Source organism: Macaca thibetana, chromosome 14 (genome assembly GCF_024542745.1).
Source record: "Macaca thibetana thibetana isolate TM-01 chromosome 14, ASM2454274v1, whole genome shotgun sequence".
Lineage (NCBI taxonomy): Eukaryota > Metazoa > Chordata > Mammalia > Primates > Cercopithecidae > Macaca > Macaca thibetana.
The window spans coordinates 57,682,985-57,698,253 of record NC_065591.1 but is presented as its reverse complement, the minus strand read 5'-3'; the positions used below and the strand labels follow the sequence as shown (position 1 = coordinate 57,698,253).

At 37.3% G+C, this 15,269-nt stretch overlaps 2 protein-coding genes across 2 annotated transcripts in view; both read left to right on the top strand.

Annotated features, from left to right (window-relative positions):
- Window positions 1-15,269, top strand: part of RPL27A (ribosomal protein L27a) — a 1,008,958-nt gene that overhangs the window by 129,250 nt on the left and 864,439 nt on the right. The gene's annotated exons all lie outside the window — the stretch shown is intronic.
- On the top strand, window positions 5,282-5,890 carry LOC126936462 (olfactory receptor 1044-like). Its single transcript, XM_050759244.1, has one exon. It carries the CDS (start codon window positions 5,303-5,305, stop codon window positions 5,888-5,890), a length of 588 nt encoding a protein of 195 aa, XP_050615201.1. The 5' UTR covers window positions 5,282-5,302.

Below are 15,269 nucleotides of genomic sequence, written 5' to 3'. Positions count from 1 at the left end.
ATGATTCCCTAGTTCAAACCCTGATCCTGTCTGACATGGAAAATGTCACAGCCGGTGTCCCTGCTGATGGCTCTCTTCTTTCACACCATCCACGCATACTGCCAGACCACCTCTATGAAAGCTGAATGCTGGTCAAGTCAATTCTACTGCTCAAGTGTTCAATGGGTCCATGCTCACTACCGAACTAGTTATTGCATCCCCCTGACATCCAAAACTTTTCACATGTAGTTTATCCACCATGAATCTCTTCCATAGGCATTTTCTCTCACCCAAAAGGAAGCCCACAGTCACCAGTGCATGCTCTGGGCTGCTCTAGCTGAACTCCTTGCTCAATTGTCCTCTGTACCCAAGACGCTCCTTTAATCCACCCTTCACATTTTGAGGTTATTTCCATCTTCCAATGGCCAGCTCAGTTCAATTTGAAGGCTGCCGACTCTCTGCAGTATACAGACTGAACTCCTTATAGAGGGATACCAGGCCTTCTGTTATCTAGCCCAGATACACATTTCCAGCCATGTTTCTTATCACTAACTCACAAGCAGTAGCACCTTTTGATCCAAACAATAGGGACCCTGCCTTGGCCCCATTCTTCAGAGCCATTCTGGGCTTCTTACTACTGCACTACATTCCATGGGGCAAGGCATCTATGATGCCAAATGGATGTGTCCTTCCAGTCCCTGGTATCCACCCCTTCTAGACCATCTTCCTAGTAATGAGACCTTAAGGTTCCTTGCTCAAAAGGCTTCCAACTTATTCCCAGAGTCCATAAGTGTCTCTTTACCAAATCGTCCTTGTATGGGTAAACCATGCTGCTCATGTTCTCACAACTAGGCCTTATGGGTGGCCAAGGGATGGCCACTTGCAGGAGTGTAAACAGAGCTTATACATGCTTGCTCGCGTGTCTGTGCAACTGCAGTCATGTGAGCTAGCAATGAGTCCTCCTCACAAAACTGCCTTCCAGCCTGTGATTCCAAGGATCCCAAGAACTCTGCCTTCCAGATATTATATAAGTATACTTGTTAAGGAGGGAGGATAAAATGTATTTTAGTAATTTGTTATCTTGATTTTTAACTTTTAAATATTTAGGCATATTGTATGTGGGTCTTCATTTATTATTCTTGCCCTGGGCCCTGCCAATGCCAAAGGCAGCTTTGCTCCTAGGAAGCCTGCTTTCTAACCATAGCAAATATTTGGAGTTTTTAACGCCTGGACTTCCTCAAACCTCAGTAACTTTGCACAGGCTATTCCCTCTGTCTAGAATGCCTGAGAATGTCCTTATACTTCTGAAGCATCCTTCAAGAGGTTAAAAGGTAAAAATTGCCACCACTGTTACTATATATTAACATTGCTCTGGAAGTACTAACCAATACAAGTAGAGAAGAAAAAGAAACAAAAATATGTTAGAGAAATGGGAAATGAAATTCACATCCTTTCATAATGTACGATTGTGTAGTTAAGAAACCCAAGAGAATCAACCAGAAAACTATTTTTAAATGATAGGAAAGTATTGTAAGGAAGAGAGTTATAAAATTAATTTATAAAAAAATCAGTAGTTTTGCTGTATGCAAATAATACTTAAATAGACCACAAAAAAACTTTTTTAAGATTTAATTTGCAATAGTAACAAAAAGATAAAATACCTGTGACTAGAATTTAAAGAAATACATAGGATGTATATCTGTAAAGTTTAAATAAAACTCTATTTAGGAAATTATTTAATCAATAAAATAAATACCACAGTTAAGAAAAGAAGATTCAGTTGTAAAAATGTCAATTTTCCCTTAAACTGACAAATCAATTTAATGCAATAGCATTCCAAGTACAAACAGGATTTTTTTGGAACTTGATAAAATAATGTTAGACTGCATCTGGAAAATGTACACCTGAGAATGGCCAGAAAAATTGCTACTAGATAGTAAAATGAATTATATAACTATTTAATTTAAATGTGTTGTCTTGGTTCTAGAAAAGACTACAAAAAAAGAAATCATAAATTGACCCAAGTACTTCAAGATGTTTTAGTATTAGTATAGGATAAGTCTGGAGTTTTAAATCAACAAAACCAGCAGGAAAACAATTTCACCAATAAGTTGCATTAGAACACCTGGCTAGCCATTGAAGAAATAAGTAAAAATACAGTCATGCAGTACATAATGACATTTCAATCCACAACAGACGGCTTACAATGGTGATCTCATAATATTATTTTACTGTATTTTACTGTACCTTTTCTTTGTTTAGATATGATTAGATACACAAATAACATTGTGTTACAATTGCCTACTATATTCAGCACAGTACATGCTGTACAGGTTTGCAGCCTAGGAGCAGTAAGCTATGCCATATAGCCCAGGTGCATAGTAGGCTATATCATTTCAGTTTGTATAAGTACACTCTATGATGTTTACACGATGACAGAATCACTGAACAATGCATTTCTCAGAGTGTATTCCTGTCTTTATTTGAGGCATAACTGTGTTGATTGCCTCATTCCTTATATCAAAATTAAATTTCCAGGAAAATCAAAGTTTGTAATATAAAATTGAAATGAAGTCAGTCTCTGGACTAAAACAGGAGATAATTTTTTAAATAATTTTAAATTGAAGATGTTTCATTTAACCATATTGCAAAGATCAGAATTCAAAAGGAAAAGGATTGATAAATTTGAAATCAACGCAAAACTCACTGCATAGCATACAAAGTAATTATCATACCCATGTTAAGGGACAACTGACAAACTGAATAGTAATTTGCAATACATGTATCAGACAAAGAGCTGGTTTCCTTCATAAACGAAGGCCTCCTAGAAATAAAATGTTCTAGAAAATCAATCAACCTAATAGAAAAATTCACAAAGGAAATGAACTGACAGTTTATAGGGAAAAAAATATACATGCAAATAATTGTTTGAAAAATGCTAACCCCTACTCATAAAAACACACAAAACTACAGGAGTTACTAATATCCACTATCACAGTGGCAAAGGCTTAAAACTTAATAAAACTTTGGATAAAAGTATGGGAAAATCAGTATTCTTGCACAATATTGTTAGAAGGGAGTTTGACTTGGTGAAATTTATTTGGAGGTCAATTTGTCAATCACCATCAAAAAAGTAAAATGAATATATACATTTTGACCCAAACTTCACTTCAAGTGGTTTATCTTTTTCTGTCTTTTTTTTTTTTTTCTTTTGAGATGGAGTCTCGCTGTGTCACCAGGCTGAAGTGCAGTGGCATGATCTCAGCTCACTGCAACCTGTCTCCTGGGTTCAAGCGATTCTCAGGCCTGAGCCTCCCGAGTAGCTGGGGTTACAGGCACGCATCACCACACCCAGCTAATATTTTTTTTTTTTTTTTTTTTTTTTAGTAGAGACGGGGTTTCACCATGTTGGTCAGGATGGTCTCGATCTCTTGACCTCGTGATCCACCCACCTTGGCCTCTCAAAGTACTGGGATTACAGGCTTGAGCCACTATGCCTGACCTAGTGGTTTATCTTTAATCCACATACATGCTTAGACATATGAACGCAAGCTTTATTTGAGATAGAGGGAAAAAAAGAAAATCGTAAACATTTAAATATCCATTAAGACAGAACTTATTAATAAATTATGATACAGTTATGAAAATATCATGGATTTCTATGAACTGCTTTGGAAATACTTCTTTAACTTTCATTTTAAGTTCAGGGGTACCTGTACAGGATGTGCAGTTTTGTTACATAGGTAAATTTGTGTCACGGGGGTTGTTGTACAGATTATTTCATCACCCAGGTACTAAGCCTAGTATTCATTAGTTATTTTTCCTGATCCTCTCCCTCCTCCCACCGTCCTCCAATAAGCCGCAATGTGTGTTGTTCCCCTCTATGTGTCCATGTATTCTTATCATGGAAATACTTCTTAAGTGTAAAAAGAGAAAAGGTGCAAAACTGTATGATTTCATTTATGTAGAAAAGTGTGTGTGTGTGTGTGTGTGTGTGTGTGTGTGTGTTTTGTGTGTATTGATACTTGTTTATACCTAAGTGTTTTTAGAATATTAAAGGAACTGTTAACACTGGATACCATTAAGTAATTACATTGGAGGTAGAGCAGAGAAACTGTTTTTTCATTTCTATCCCTCTGTCCTATTGATAAGTTCGCCAAGTGGATATATTGCATTTATAATTTTAAATATCCAGCTTAAAATTTAGGACAATTCAGTGTTGCCTAAGACAGCTGATCCTCCACCCCCACGCACTGCCTTCACAGCAAGCAGGTTGAGTTAGGAGATTCCTCTTTCAGAGCATTGCCCACAGTGAATTGTAACTAGTTACTTACATGCATGTTTCTCCTACCAGTCTGTACCAGTCTGTGTGCTCATTGAAGGCAGGCATACGTTTTATTCATCTTTGTATCACCTTCATTTAGCATAGCATCTGGCACATTGAAGAGGGGCAATATGTGTTTTAAAAGGGAACAAGAATGAATGAATGAAGCTTTTCCATTTCCACCATCCACATTCAATCTCTCCCTCTTATGAACTCCTACAGCACTCTGTACAGCTCCAAAAGTACTTGGCTTACTTCCCCTTATGGAATGTTTTACGAACCCTCCACTAGACTCCATAAGAACAAAGACAATGTCATTGTCATACCCATCTCCAGCCCAGCACCAAGCATGCTATCTGGCCCCACACAAAGCCCAGAAGTATCTGTTGAGTTGAACTGAAAACACTAACACTGTTAACATAAAAATAGGTTCTGTCCTAAGAAAATCATTCTCCTGGTTCCAAAAAGAAATGAGTACAGTCTTGCCAAGTCTGTTTTAGCAGAATAAAGTCCCATAGTTAATGACAGCCTTTAACTATTGGAAGTGTAAAGCCACATTTTTTTTCATATGTTAATGCAACAAAGAGGTAAGAAGCGTTTGTTTTAAAGTATCTAATCATTTCTTATTTTTGCAGCAGGCGAGAGAACATGGCAAAAGGCAATCATACCACAGTGACCGAATTTGTCCTCATGGGATTCACAGACCGTCCTGAGATGCAGCTCTGCCTCTTTGTGGTGTTCCTGGTCATTTATCTCATCACCCTCGTGGGAAACTTTGGCATGATCCTGATCATCAGAGCAGACTCACAGCTCCACACCCCCATGTACTACTTCCTCAGTCACCTGGCATTCATTGATCTTTGTTACTCATCTTCCATTGGGCCCAAGATGCTGCAAAATTTATTAGTGAAGAAAAAAACCATCTCCTTTTCAGGCTGTTTTGCTCAGCTGTACTTCTCCAGTGCTTTCACCACTACAGAATGCTTCCTCTTGGCCACGATGGCCTACGACCGCTACATGGCCATCTGTAACCCCCTGATTTATACAGCTATTATGACGCAGCAGGTCTGCAGGGAGTTGGTGATAGGGGTCTATACCTATGGCTTCCTAAACTCTGTGATACAGACAGCTCTGACGTTCCAGCTGTCTTTCTGCGACTCCAATGTCATCCACCACTTCTACTGTCCTGACCTCCCTCTTCTGGCCCTCTCCTGCTCTGACACCCACAGCAAAGAAAAGCAGCTCGTGATCTTCTCTGCAGTAAATCTCACTGGGTCCCTCCTGACCATCTTCATCTCCTACATTTGCATCCTCTTTTCCATTATAAAAATCCAGTCTTCCAAGGGCAAGTGCAAAGCATTTTCCACCTGTGCCTCCCACCTCACTGTGGTCACCATCTTTTATGGAACACTGTTTTTCATGTACCTGCAGCAACCAAAAGCGGGGAATTCATGGAAACAAAACAAAGTAGTCTCTGTGTTTTATAGTCTTGTAATTCCCATGCTTAACCCTCTTATCTACAGCCTGAGAAACACAGAAGTAAAGGATGCCCTGAAAAAAATGCTAGAGGGCAAAGAGTTACAGTGAGTGAGTTAATGGAATGCAGCATATTGAAAGTTTGGTATATTGACAAGTATAATCTCTCTAATTAAGTTTAGATTTAGCAGGCGAATTGCTGTCCAATCAGGAAGCAAACAGTAATCCAATTTGGGAATTTTAATGACCAAAGTACTGGGTCACTTATTAACATAGTAATATTTAATCCAGTTATCATGAACTATCAAAATTGACTTACAAGCTAGAATGTCAATAACTGTGTCCTTCATATGCTGAAGAAGAAATGGCTTACTACCAATTAAACAATAATATAAACTGTAAATTTAAAAAAATCCTGAAAAGCAACATTCTGGGTGAAACTATAATTTAACAAAGCTGGGTACAAAACCTACACATGAAAATCTATGTTATTAGAAACACTTTTCAGTTTACAACAGGCTATATTGTAGAGGGTCATTTGTTAGTCTTAGAATATATTTCTTCATAACACTTTGCTGCAGATGGTGATTAAGTTTCAAGATCAACTTACAAAAACCTTATTTAATCCAAATGTAATTGAAATACTGCACACTTTAAATAAACAATAGAAAATATAGTATGGCAGCAATAGTGTGGGGAGAAAAGAACAAAAAAAAACCACTGCGATTAGATAGGGGGTTTGTTTAGAAAAGAAAGTTTAATTAAAAGAGATAAAAAGAAGGTTTAGGAAACTTTTAGAGATGTTAAAAAATAGTCATTTTCTCAACAGCCAGGGTTCAATTTTTCTAGTCTCTGGAAAGTGGAGCCACAGTGAGTTTTCTGGGAGGGGGTGAGGGATGAGTAGGGAGAAAAAGGAATGGAAAGAGGGAGAGTTTGGGGAAGTAATCAGGCCTGGATATATGTGAATGTTTCTAAGAAATAAAATTATTGCCTTACTTAATTTGAATGATCTAGAGAAATACTTTAATTTTGCAACATTTTCCATGTTCTTTATTTTTGTTTTCACAGATCCAATATTCCAATTTCTTGGAAATAAGGCTATATGAATTCTTGCTGTTTTGGGGGATACATGAAAGAAAAATCTCTAATTTTTTTCATTTAGGCAAAAATATGAGCAATCTTTGTTTTGGGATTTGTTTGTTTGTTTTTGAGATGGAGTCTCACTCTGTCACCCAGCCTGGAGTGCAGTGGCACAATCTCAGCTCACTGCAACCTCCGCCTCCCGGGTTCAAGCTATTCTTCTGCCTCAGCCTCCTGAGTAGCTGGGATTACAGGCGTGTGCTACCACGCCCGGCTAATTTTTGTACTTTTAGCAGAGACAGGGTTTCACCATATTGGCCAAGCTGGTCTCGAACTCATGACCTCGTGATCCACCCAAGTCGGCCTCCCAAAGTGCTGGGATTACAGGCGTGAGCCACTGCAACAGGTCAAGCACTCTACCTTTTTTCCAAGCCTCAATTCTAATACTTCTTTCAAAATAATTCTTAAGGCAAACAAATCTGCCATAAAAATGTTTACTTTCCTCCTATTTTCAAAAGTGATTACTATTAAGTAATTTTTAATGGTTCATAACATATACTACCCATTAATTACAAGTAAGTTTAAAATTAATCAAAAAACTAAGAGGTCCCTGTTGTCCCCAAATTAACTCTGCAGATAATAATATGGGATCTTCGTTTTGTTGTTGCTTATAATCAGATAATTTAGAAAAATGAAAAGAGTTAAATATTTACAACTTCTCTTACTTAGTTCAGAAAGCCTTTCCAGAGAGTTGAGGTATAAGTTGTATCGCTGAGCACTTGAAGATGGAGTGTTGGCTATGGTTGAAAAGGAAGACACTAGCAGGATAAAGGAACAGTGGGAAGAAAGGCAGGAATTGAGCCAGAGAGGGAGGCACTGTTGCACAGGTAATGAGCAACAGGGGAACAGGCAAAGTGGAGAGGATAATGCTGAGGGATTGTAGGAGCCTGGGTATTAGACCAGGAGCTCCCTTTTGAGACCAAGCAAATTATCTTCTTCACTTTGTACCCCAGCACCTACTGCAGATCCTGGCATAAAACAGATGCATCATAACTGTTTGCTGAACTGAACTGAACTCTTTTGTGTTTATTCCTAACTCCCATGGATGGGCAGACATGGTGCCCAGCAATGGTCCTGCGGTTTGGAAGTGACAGAGAAAAGGAAGCCACTGGGGTTATGACCGGAAGACTGTTTTTCAATATCCTCATAATGAAACTTACATCCATGAGGTGGGAAGACATACAAAGGCAACAGCGCAAGCTAACCAGGGAAAGAGATGCATTTAGAAAGTTGGCGCACTGGGAAGGTGGCACGAGCTGGAGCTGTCGACGTACCATAACAATCAACGAACCACTGCTGCAGAACAAGGTTGCTACTAACTGAGATAAAGATGAACACGGACCAACATTTCCATGCAAAATTGTGCTTTCAATTAAAAGCCATGTACTTATTTCTCAAACTGTTTATGTCAGTTTAATTTAGAAAGTGAAAAATAACCATGCACTAATATCACATGTTTCAATACATGCCTCTCACAAACACATTCTAGTCATGTTTTCAAAGGAATATTTGGTCTAAAAGTTTCATCTGTTTTCAGTTCTTTTCAAGGAAACCTGAAGAAAATGTCACCTCTCCATAATACCTTCCCAGCTGTTGAATTTGTATACTTTGCTCAACATGCTTCCTTGATTACTCTGTAAAACGAAGCATAAAATTGAAAATATTATATTCATAGGTTGCGAAGGATATAAATCTACATTTTACTAAATTTCCCAAAAACTTGAAAAGCAAATAGGTATGAGAAAAGGTCAGAACCAGCTAATTTTTGAGCTAATAATTCCCATTTTCTTTTCCCATTGAGACTCAGCGTTACAAATATTTCTCCCTGACTCTGGCCGTATGAAGCAAGAAAAGTCTCAGGTGAAGAATTCTCAAATTAATTATTTGCATTAAAAAATAGAGTACTGTATAAATGTGTAGTATTAATATGATAATATATAATCCACAAGAGAAACAAATATAATTATACACCTTTGTTTCCTAATAAAGTGAGGCTGTTTCAGTCAATACACATAATAATTACACTAATTATTCAGCCCAAAGTATCTTCTGAATATGTAAATGTCACCAAAATAATGGAAGATTTATCATAATTAAAGAGTGCAACATTTTGTTGAAAGTGAAAACAAACTGTTCTCACATGTAAATAAACAGCATACTCATCTTCCTTATGATAATCCTAAAACTGAATGTTATTTGCCAGCATTCACCACTTAGACTTTTCATTAACAAATCTTATATGTATCTAAAATACTCATTTGCACATAAAATGCTGAATTTTTCAACTGGTATAGATTTCAACTTCTTATTTCTCTTCATTTTATACTCTATTGATCTGTCATGTTTGGAAACATGCCAAATGAATTTTTTTATTATTCCAATCAAAATAAGGAACCATGAGAAGGAACCATAGTATTCTTTTCCATTTTCTTTCATATTATTTGACATATTAGTATTTCAGAAATTTAAGCATTTTAAAATCTCAAATCTGTGCCCCCAAATTTTCAACTCTGCCCTGGATGTATCATTCTAGCATTCTTTGGTGAACAAGATTGAATAGAAAAGTGTTAACTCAGTGCACAAGAGTGGCTCCACCTGCAACTAAGTGGTGCATCTACCAGCGACAAAGAGGCCACTGATATCAGAACTTTGGGAGTTTAGGCTCCTGGGAAAGTGACAGATTTAGCCTACTCTTCCAAGCTGGCTTGCTCTAAAAATATAAACATTTTATAAATAAATAGAACTTCCATGTCTGGTAAGACAGGAAAAATTAGAGAAGGGAAAAGACTATCTTTATTTAAAAACTAAATAAGTATCTCTTAGGCCTTTGCAGAAACTTAACTATCCTAATAGAGACAGTTTCCAGAAGGTCTTATTCTGTGGCCTAAAACGAAAATGCTTTACTCCCTCAAGCTTGCTTCTTTTTTTCTTGCCAATAACTTAATAGTTTATTAGTCAGTCAACAATATTACAAATATTTTTAAATTACTTAATATAAATAGTTGGCAGTAAACTATTCCATTACAGAGTTAAATTACCAGTACAATAGATAGACTGGAGATTTAGACACCTGGAAGATAACAATAAAATAAACTAAAATATTTAACAAAAAATTTAAACTGAAGGCATTTACCTAGTGTCCATAAAAACACAAGCTTACTTTCTTTGCTTGGGTGTGTTGGCCACTCAGGCACCTGGACACCTACGAACCTGCAGCTTCTGCTCCTCATTGAAAGGCAGTCTTGTCTGGCAGCCATGTTGGATGTGGCATGAGGAGAAGGATAGTCAATGAGCCAGCCAGGCTCCAGCACTCTCCTGCCCACCTCTAGCTCACCCTCAGCTGGGGATGCTACGTGACTACAGCTTTCTCATATTTAGGCAAGAGTACAGAGAGCTCTCAGGTCCATCTCTGGGTTTCTCCTAAAGTTTTTTATTTCATTTTTATTGTCTTTCCTCTTTAGAAAGAGCCACTTTTAACCATTTTTATTCTTATCATGTCATATTTCATGTGAAAGTTATCATAAATAGTATTTCACTTATCATTTGCTTTGGCAAAAGTAGCTACTAGCTTTCCTCAGATATCTTTCAAATGCAGAGTTTAAATTAGTGTTAACTATAATAAAGGAGCAAATTGAAAGAAAATTCCAATTAATGTTGCTTATGTTGGGGAGTAGTCATTTTATGAAGAAAGGTTGAAATATCTTCTTAAAACTTTGGACTATCTTTTCTTCTTACGTTTACCACAAATCACAGATAATTCTCAAGTGTTCACAGGCCCAAAATAGCAACTCTATCAGCTTTAATCTAAGAATACAGTTCTCTGCTCTGCTTTATTTAATTAGGTGTTAAAACACAATCTGTTAAGCTTTTATGTCCTCACATATTCATATATTTCTGTATATTAAATTCTTAAATTTATCAAAAGAAGGCTGTGTCAGTATGATCACTTCATTAAACCTGTAACTGACTCCTGATAATGCCTATAAGTCCGCATTTTAGATGTGTATAATAGAGCACATTAGTAGGCACCTGCAAACCAAGTAAGCAGAATCAATCATGCTGAGCCTGAAAACATGCATGTTCTTGGAGGTAAAGATTTTGCTTACCAAAAATAAAGTATGGTCTGAAAAAGCAGACACTCAAAGCCTGTGGGAGCAGTGGTGATGTACTAGGAAAAGGAATAGATTGGGAAACTCACAGTCTGAGCTTGAGTCCTTTGATGCTCTGACCTGTGATATCAGTCAAGTGGCTTGCTTGACCCCTCTAGCCTTAACTTTTTCATCTGGAAAATGAGGAAAATTATACCTCAAAGAGCTTCCAAACAGACAAAATAGTCTAAGGTATGCTGAAATATATTTTAAATATTATAAAAGTATAAAGCTTTTATTTTTAATAACCAGACTCTACGTGATTAGTGTTTAACTTTTAAAGTCTCTGATTTGAAGTGTTTGGGAAATCCTTGCCTGAAAATGTTTTTATATCTACCTATATGACAAAATATAGAAGCTGCATGCATCTCCAGTAACAAATTTTCTTTATGCATGACTGGAAGAAATTAGTACAGCCCATTTCCAACTTACATGAGTTCTGGTCCCACTGTCTGTTTGCAATTCAATGATCTGGAACATGGAGACTGTCCCCTGTACACAAAGTTGTCTTCTGAACTCATAATAAATGTTCACAGACATTTCATTGACCCTAAACCACTACAGCTCACACATTTCCATAGTGGACACTAGAAATGTTTTTCTTGTTACTGCTACAGTTGTGAAAGGCAGCATTTGTCCCCCATGTCTGTGACTGCTCTAAGCTTCTGCTGGTCTCACCCAGCCTCTGAAAAAACATTAGAGGTAAGCTACAGGAGGCAGGCCAGGATGTTCTGTGGGGAAGGGGTAAAGGTAGGAGACATTTTCCTTGGTCTCTGCTTGGACTAGCAATAAGCCTGGCAGAAGTTGAAGGAAAATAGCCCAAGAGTTAAGGTTCTGCAGAATCCTTTTCCCCTACCTTCTTTCCCTTCCCGTGCTCTCTACCTTCCCCCAGCAGGCCTGCTAGGATGAGAATTCCACCGCCTCTCTAACCCTAGGAGGAGGGTGATAAGGAGCCTGAGATGTGAGGATCCAAGGCTGGGTAGGAGGAAAGAAAAGGGGGCAGGGAAGAGGGCTGGGGAAAAGATGATGTGCCTCTCTGAGATTCTGTGGAGATGCTGGCTATTGCTTTACTCTTTTGAGAAAGAGTAAAACCTCTCAAATGTTGATAAACCATCCAGGAAAATGCAGTGTTGTCTAGTACAGTAAATAAAGTAGTTACAGTAGATATGTAACAAAAGTTAACTGAATCTAGATTTAATCTGCTCCCTGCTTCTCTCTCTCTCTCTCTCTCTCTCTCTCTCTCTCTCTCTCTCTCTCTGGCTCTCCCTCTCGCTCTCGCTCTCTCTCTCTCTCTGTCTCCCTCTCTTCTCACCACAACACAGATACTCTATTGGGACCACAAACTCAAAATGCTAATGATTAAATTGATCATCATCTTCTACTTCATAGCCAACTCCTTCTGCTTTCCCCATTTTTGTACATGAAAATTTTCCCCAGTCACCTAGTTCAAAAAATATATAGTTTCTCCTTATTACCTCATATTTCAAAGAGGAGACAAGACTTATTTATTATTCATCTATTCATTCATGCAAGATTTCTTGCACTAATAGTTTTCCTTTTCTTTGCTACTAGCAGATTTATCATTGCTTTTCACCTGGACCTCCCAGGTATCTCTGCATCTAACCTCTTCACATCAAAGATCCTCAGTAGATTCATGTATGTATAACATATAATGATATCACCATTCCAGATCAGTGAGGGAAAAGATGGATTTATCAGTAAATTAGAGTGAATGCAAGCCACAACACAGTTACTTTTTCTTATACTCTGTATCAAAATAAATTCAACATTGATCAGAACTTAAGGTAACAAAACCTTAAGAGTTCTTGAATAAAATATTGCTGAGTATTTGCTAGGCTTGGAATGAGAAAAGCTTTTCCAAGAAAAGAATTAAGTTCAGAAGTTGCAAATAAAAAGTGTGACAGATTTGATGAAATCAAAAATTTTAATGTTTATTACATTAATTAGTAAACAAACATCAAATGGGAAAATATTAACTCTATATATGACAGAATTAATATAGACAAATAATAAGATAAATCAGTGATAGTTACAAGATATGAATGGATAACTCACAAAATAGGAAATAATAGCCTTTTATATGCAAAATATTTCAATCTCATTAGTAATCAATAAAACACAAATTAATATAATAATATCATTTTCCCCTTTCAGACTGGCAAAGATGTTAACAAATATTAATAACCAGGATGACACTGTAGAGAAAGAAGAAACACAGTGTAAATTGGCATAAAATTTCCAGAGGGCAATTTAACAATACTCACCAAAAGCCTTAAAATTAAGCATCCTTTGATCTAGCAATTTCCTTTACAATAATTTGTTTGATGAAAGTACTCCAACAAATTCATGAAGATCTAGGTATTTAGCAATTTACTGTTAGTGATTATAATAGTAAAAAAAGTATCAATATAAAAAATATCAATGGAGGATTGATTAAATTAAGGATTAGTGACACAATAGCATGTAATGCATCAATTAAAATTATGATTTATTTATTTTTATGAAAGTGCTCATGATATATGTGCAAATGATTTCAAATTATGTGTATATGTTATTTTTTAATCACATATGTGAAGTATGTAAAGATACAGAGATTGCTGGTAGTGGTTGGTATTGGTTATTTCTGGGTGATAGAATCCCAGATGCTTTTTACTGATGTCTTTATTTATAAATAAACAGAAATTAAGAAATCAATCCCATTTGGGAATAGTCTTAAATCTTCAGTTGAGATTTTACCCTATATTAACTCCAAAGTTATATATACCCTATATTAACTCCAAACTAGGGACCCTCCTAGTGACCAGTGTCAAGCCTACAGGCAGGGGCCAAATTAAAAGGATGCTACCACAATCTAAATGTATAGTGAGTGAATAATGCTAGTGGAAGAGACAGAGAATAAGACAATACAGGGGTCAAAGATGATGTTGGAGTTTTAAACCTGTCTGACTAGGAGGCTGTTGTCCCAAAGAAGAGTTGGTTAGCAGAAAGATGCTGGGTCTTTCTAAGTGCTGAACACACAGCCTTAAACACAGCAGTCATTCAATTGTTTTAAATGGAAGAATGTGGTTCCAGATTATTTCTTATTATGACCAGTTGTATCTATGCTCTGTACAAAGTATTTTCTGGAGATTCTAAGAAGACTCTAACAGAGGCAGTTTGATCAATATGGGAAACATCAAAATGGGAGTCAGGAGACCTCTTTTACCCACATCCTAGATGCATGTTTCTGAGCAAATCACCTCACCCTTTCCACTGCCAAGGAGTCCTCATTCTGCACAGGGATTTGAATGCTACTGTTTTAAAGAGATCTTTCCTGACTTCCGGTCCTCAAGAAAAAGAAAGTAGCTGAGTCCTCCTGTTCTCACTCGTCTGGTTGTCAGAATCTAGCTGGTGCCTAGGAATTCACAAATCTCTGTCCCTCTTGTCTGGACTTGCCACTGACATAGTTAGTTCCCTTATCATGTTTTGGACTTACCTGACATAAAGAATACACTAAGGAACCTGCTCAGAACATCGCAGGATATTGAGTTGGGCCTCTATAAAGGGTCTTAAACCCTGCGCTTAACATTCATTGTGCTCTTACCACCCTTTAGGCCCTGCTCTAAGCACTTTGCATACATGAGCATATCTCACTTCATCATTACTTAGCAAAAGCCGTTCTGATTAACCATAACACAGATGAGTAAAGTGGAGCTTAAAGAAACTAAATGATGGATCCTGGATCACATAGTGTGGAAATGGTGGAGGCCAGATTCAGACCTAGGAAGGAGATTGGCAGGGGATTAACAGGTGCAGATGCTGCAAGATCTGAGGCCATAAGAGGTTTTACAGCTTTCTTCACTGAAGTTTTTCACTGTACTTTATTACACAGTGTATACTTATATCACGTTATTACATTGTACTCCTTGACAAATTTTTATTTGTGAACTAAATATGTTTTAAGAGAAAAAAAAAAAAGAATGTGAAATATAGTGACCTGGTTGACCTGTTATAGGAGTGGGGGCTGATAATAGCACAAATGCCCTCTGATTCATGGTGTATGTCTAAATGATGGGGCTAGGTTCAGGCTCCAAGTTGCTTCTCTGGAGCACTGCAGTAGGCTGTGGCCTATTGGCCCTATGCCCACAGGGATTACACTGCTCCCCACTGTCCTCACCAAGGAAAAGCCCAGAGCTGGGCTT

Bases quoted from the DNA above. Each gene is read 5' to 3' on its own strand.
- LOC126936462 (XM_050759244.1), top strand. From the start codon at position 5,303: ATGGCCTACGACCGCTACATGGCCATCTGTAACCCCCTGATTTATACA.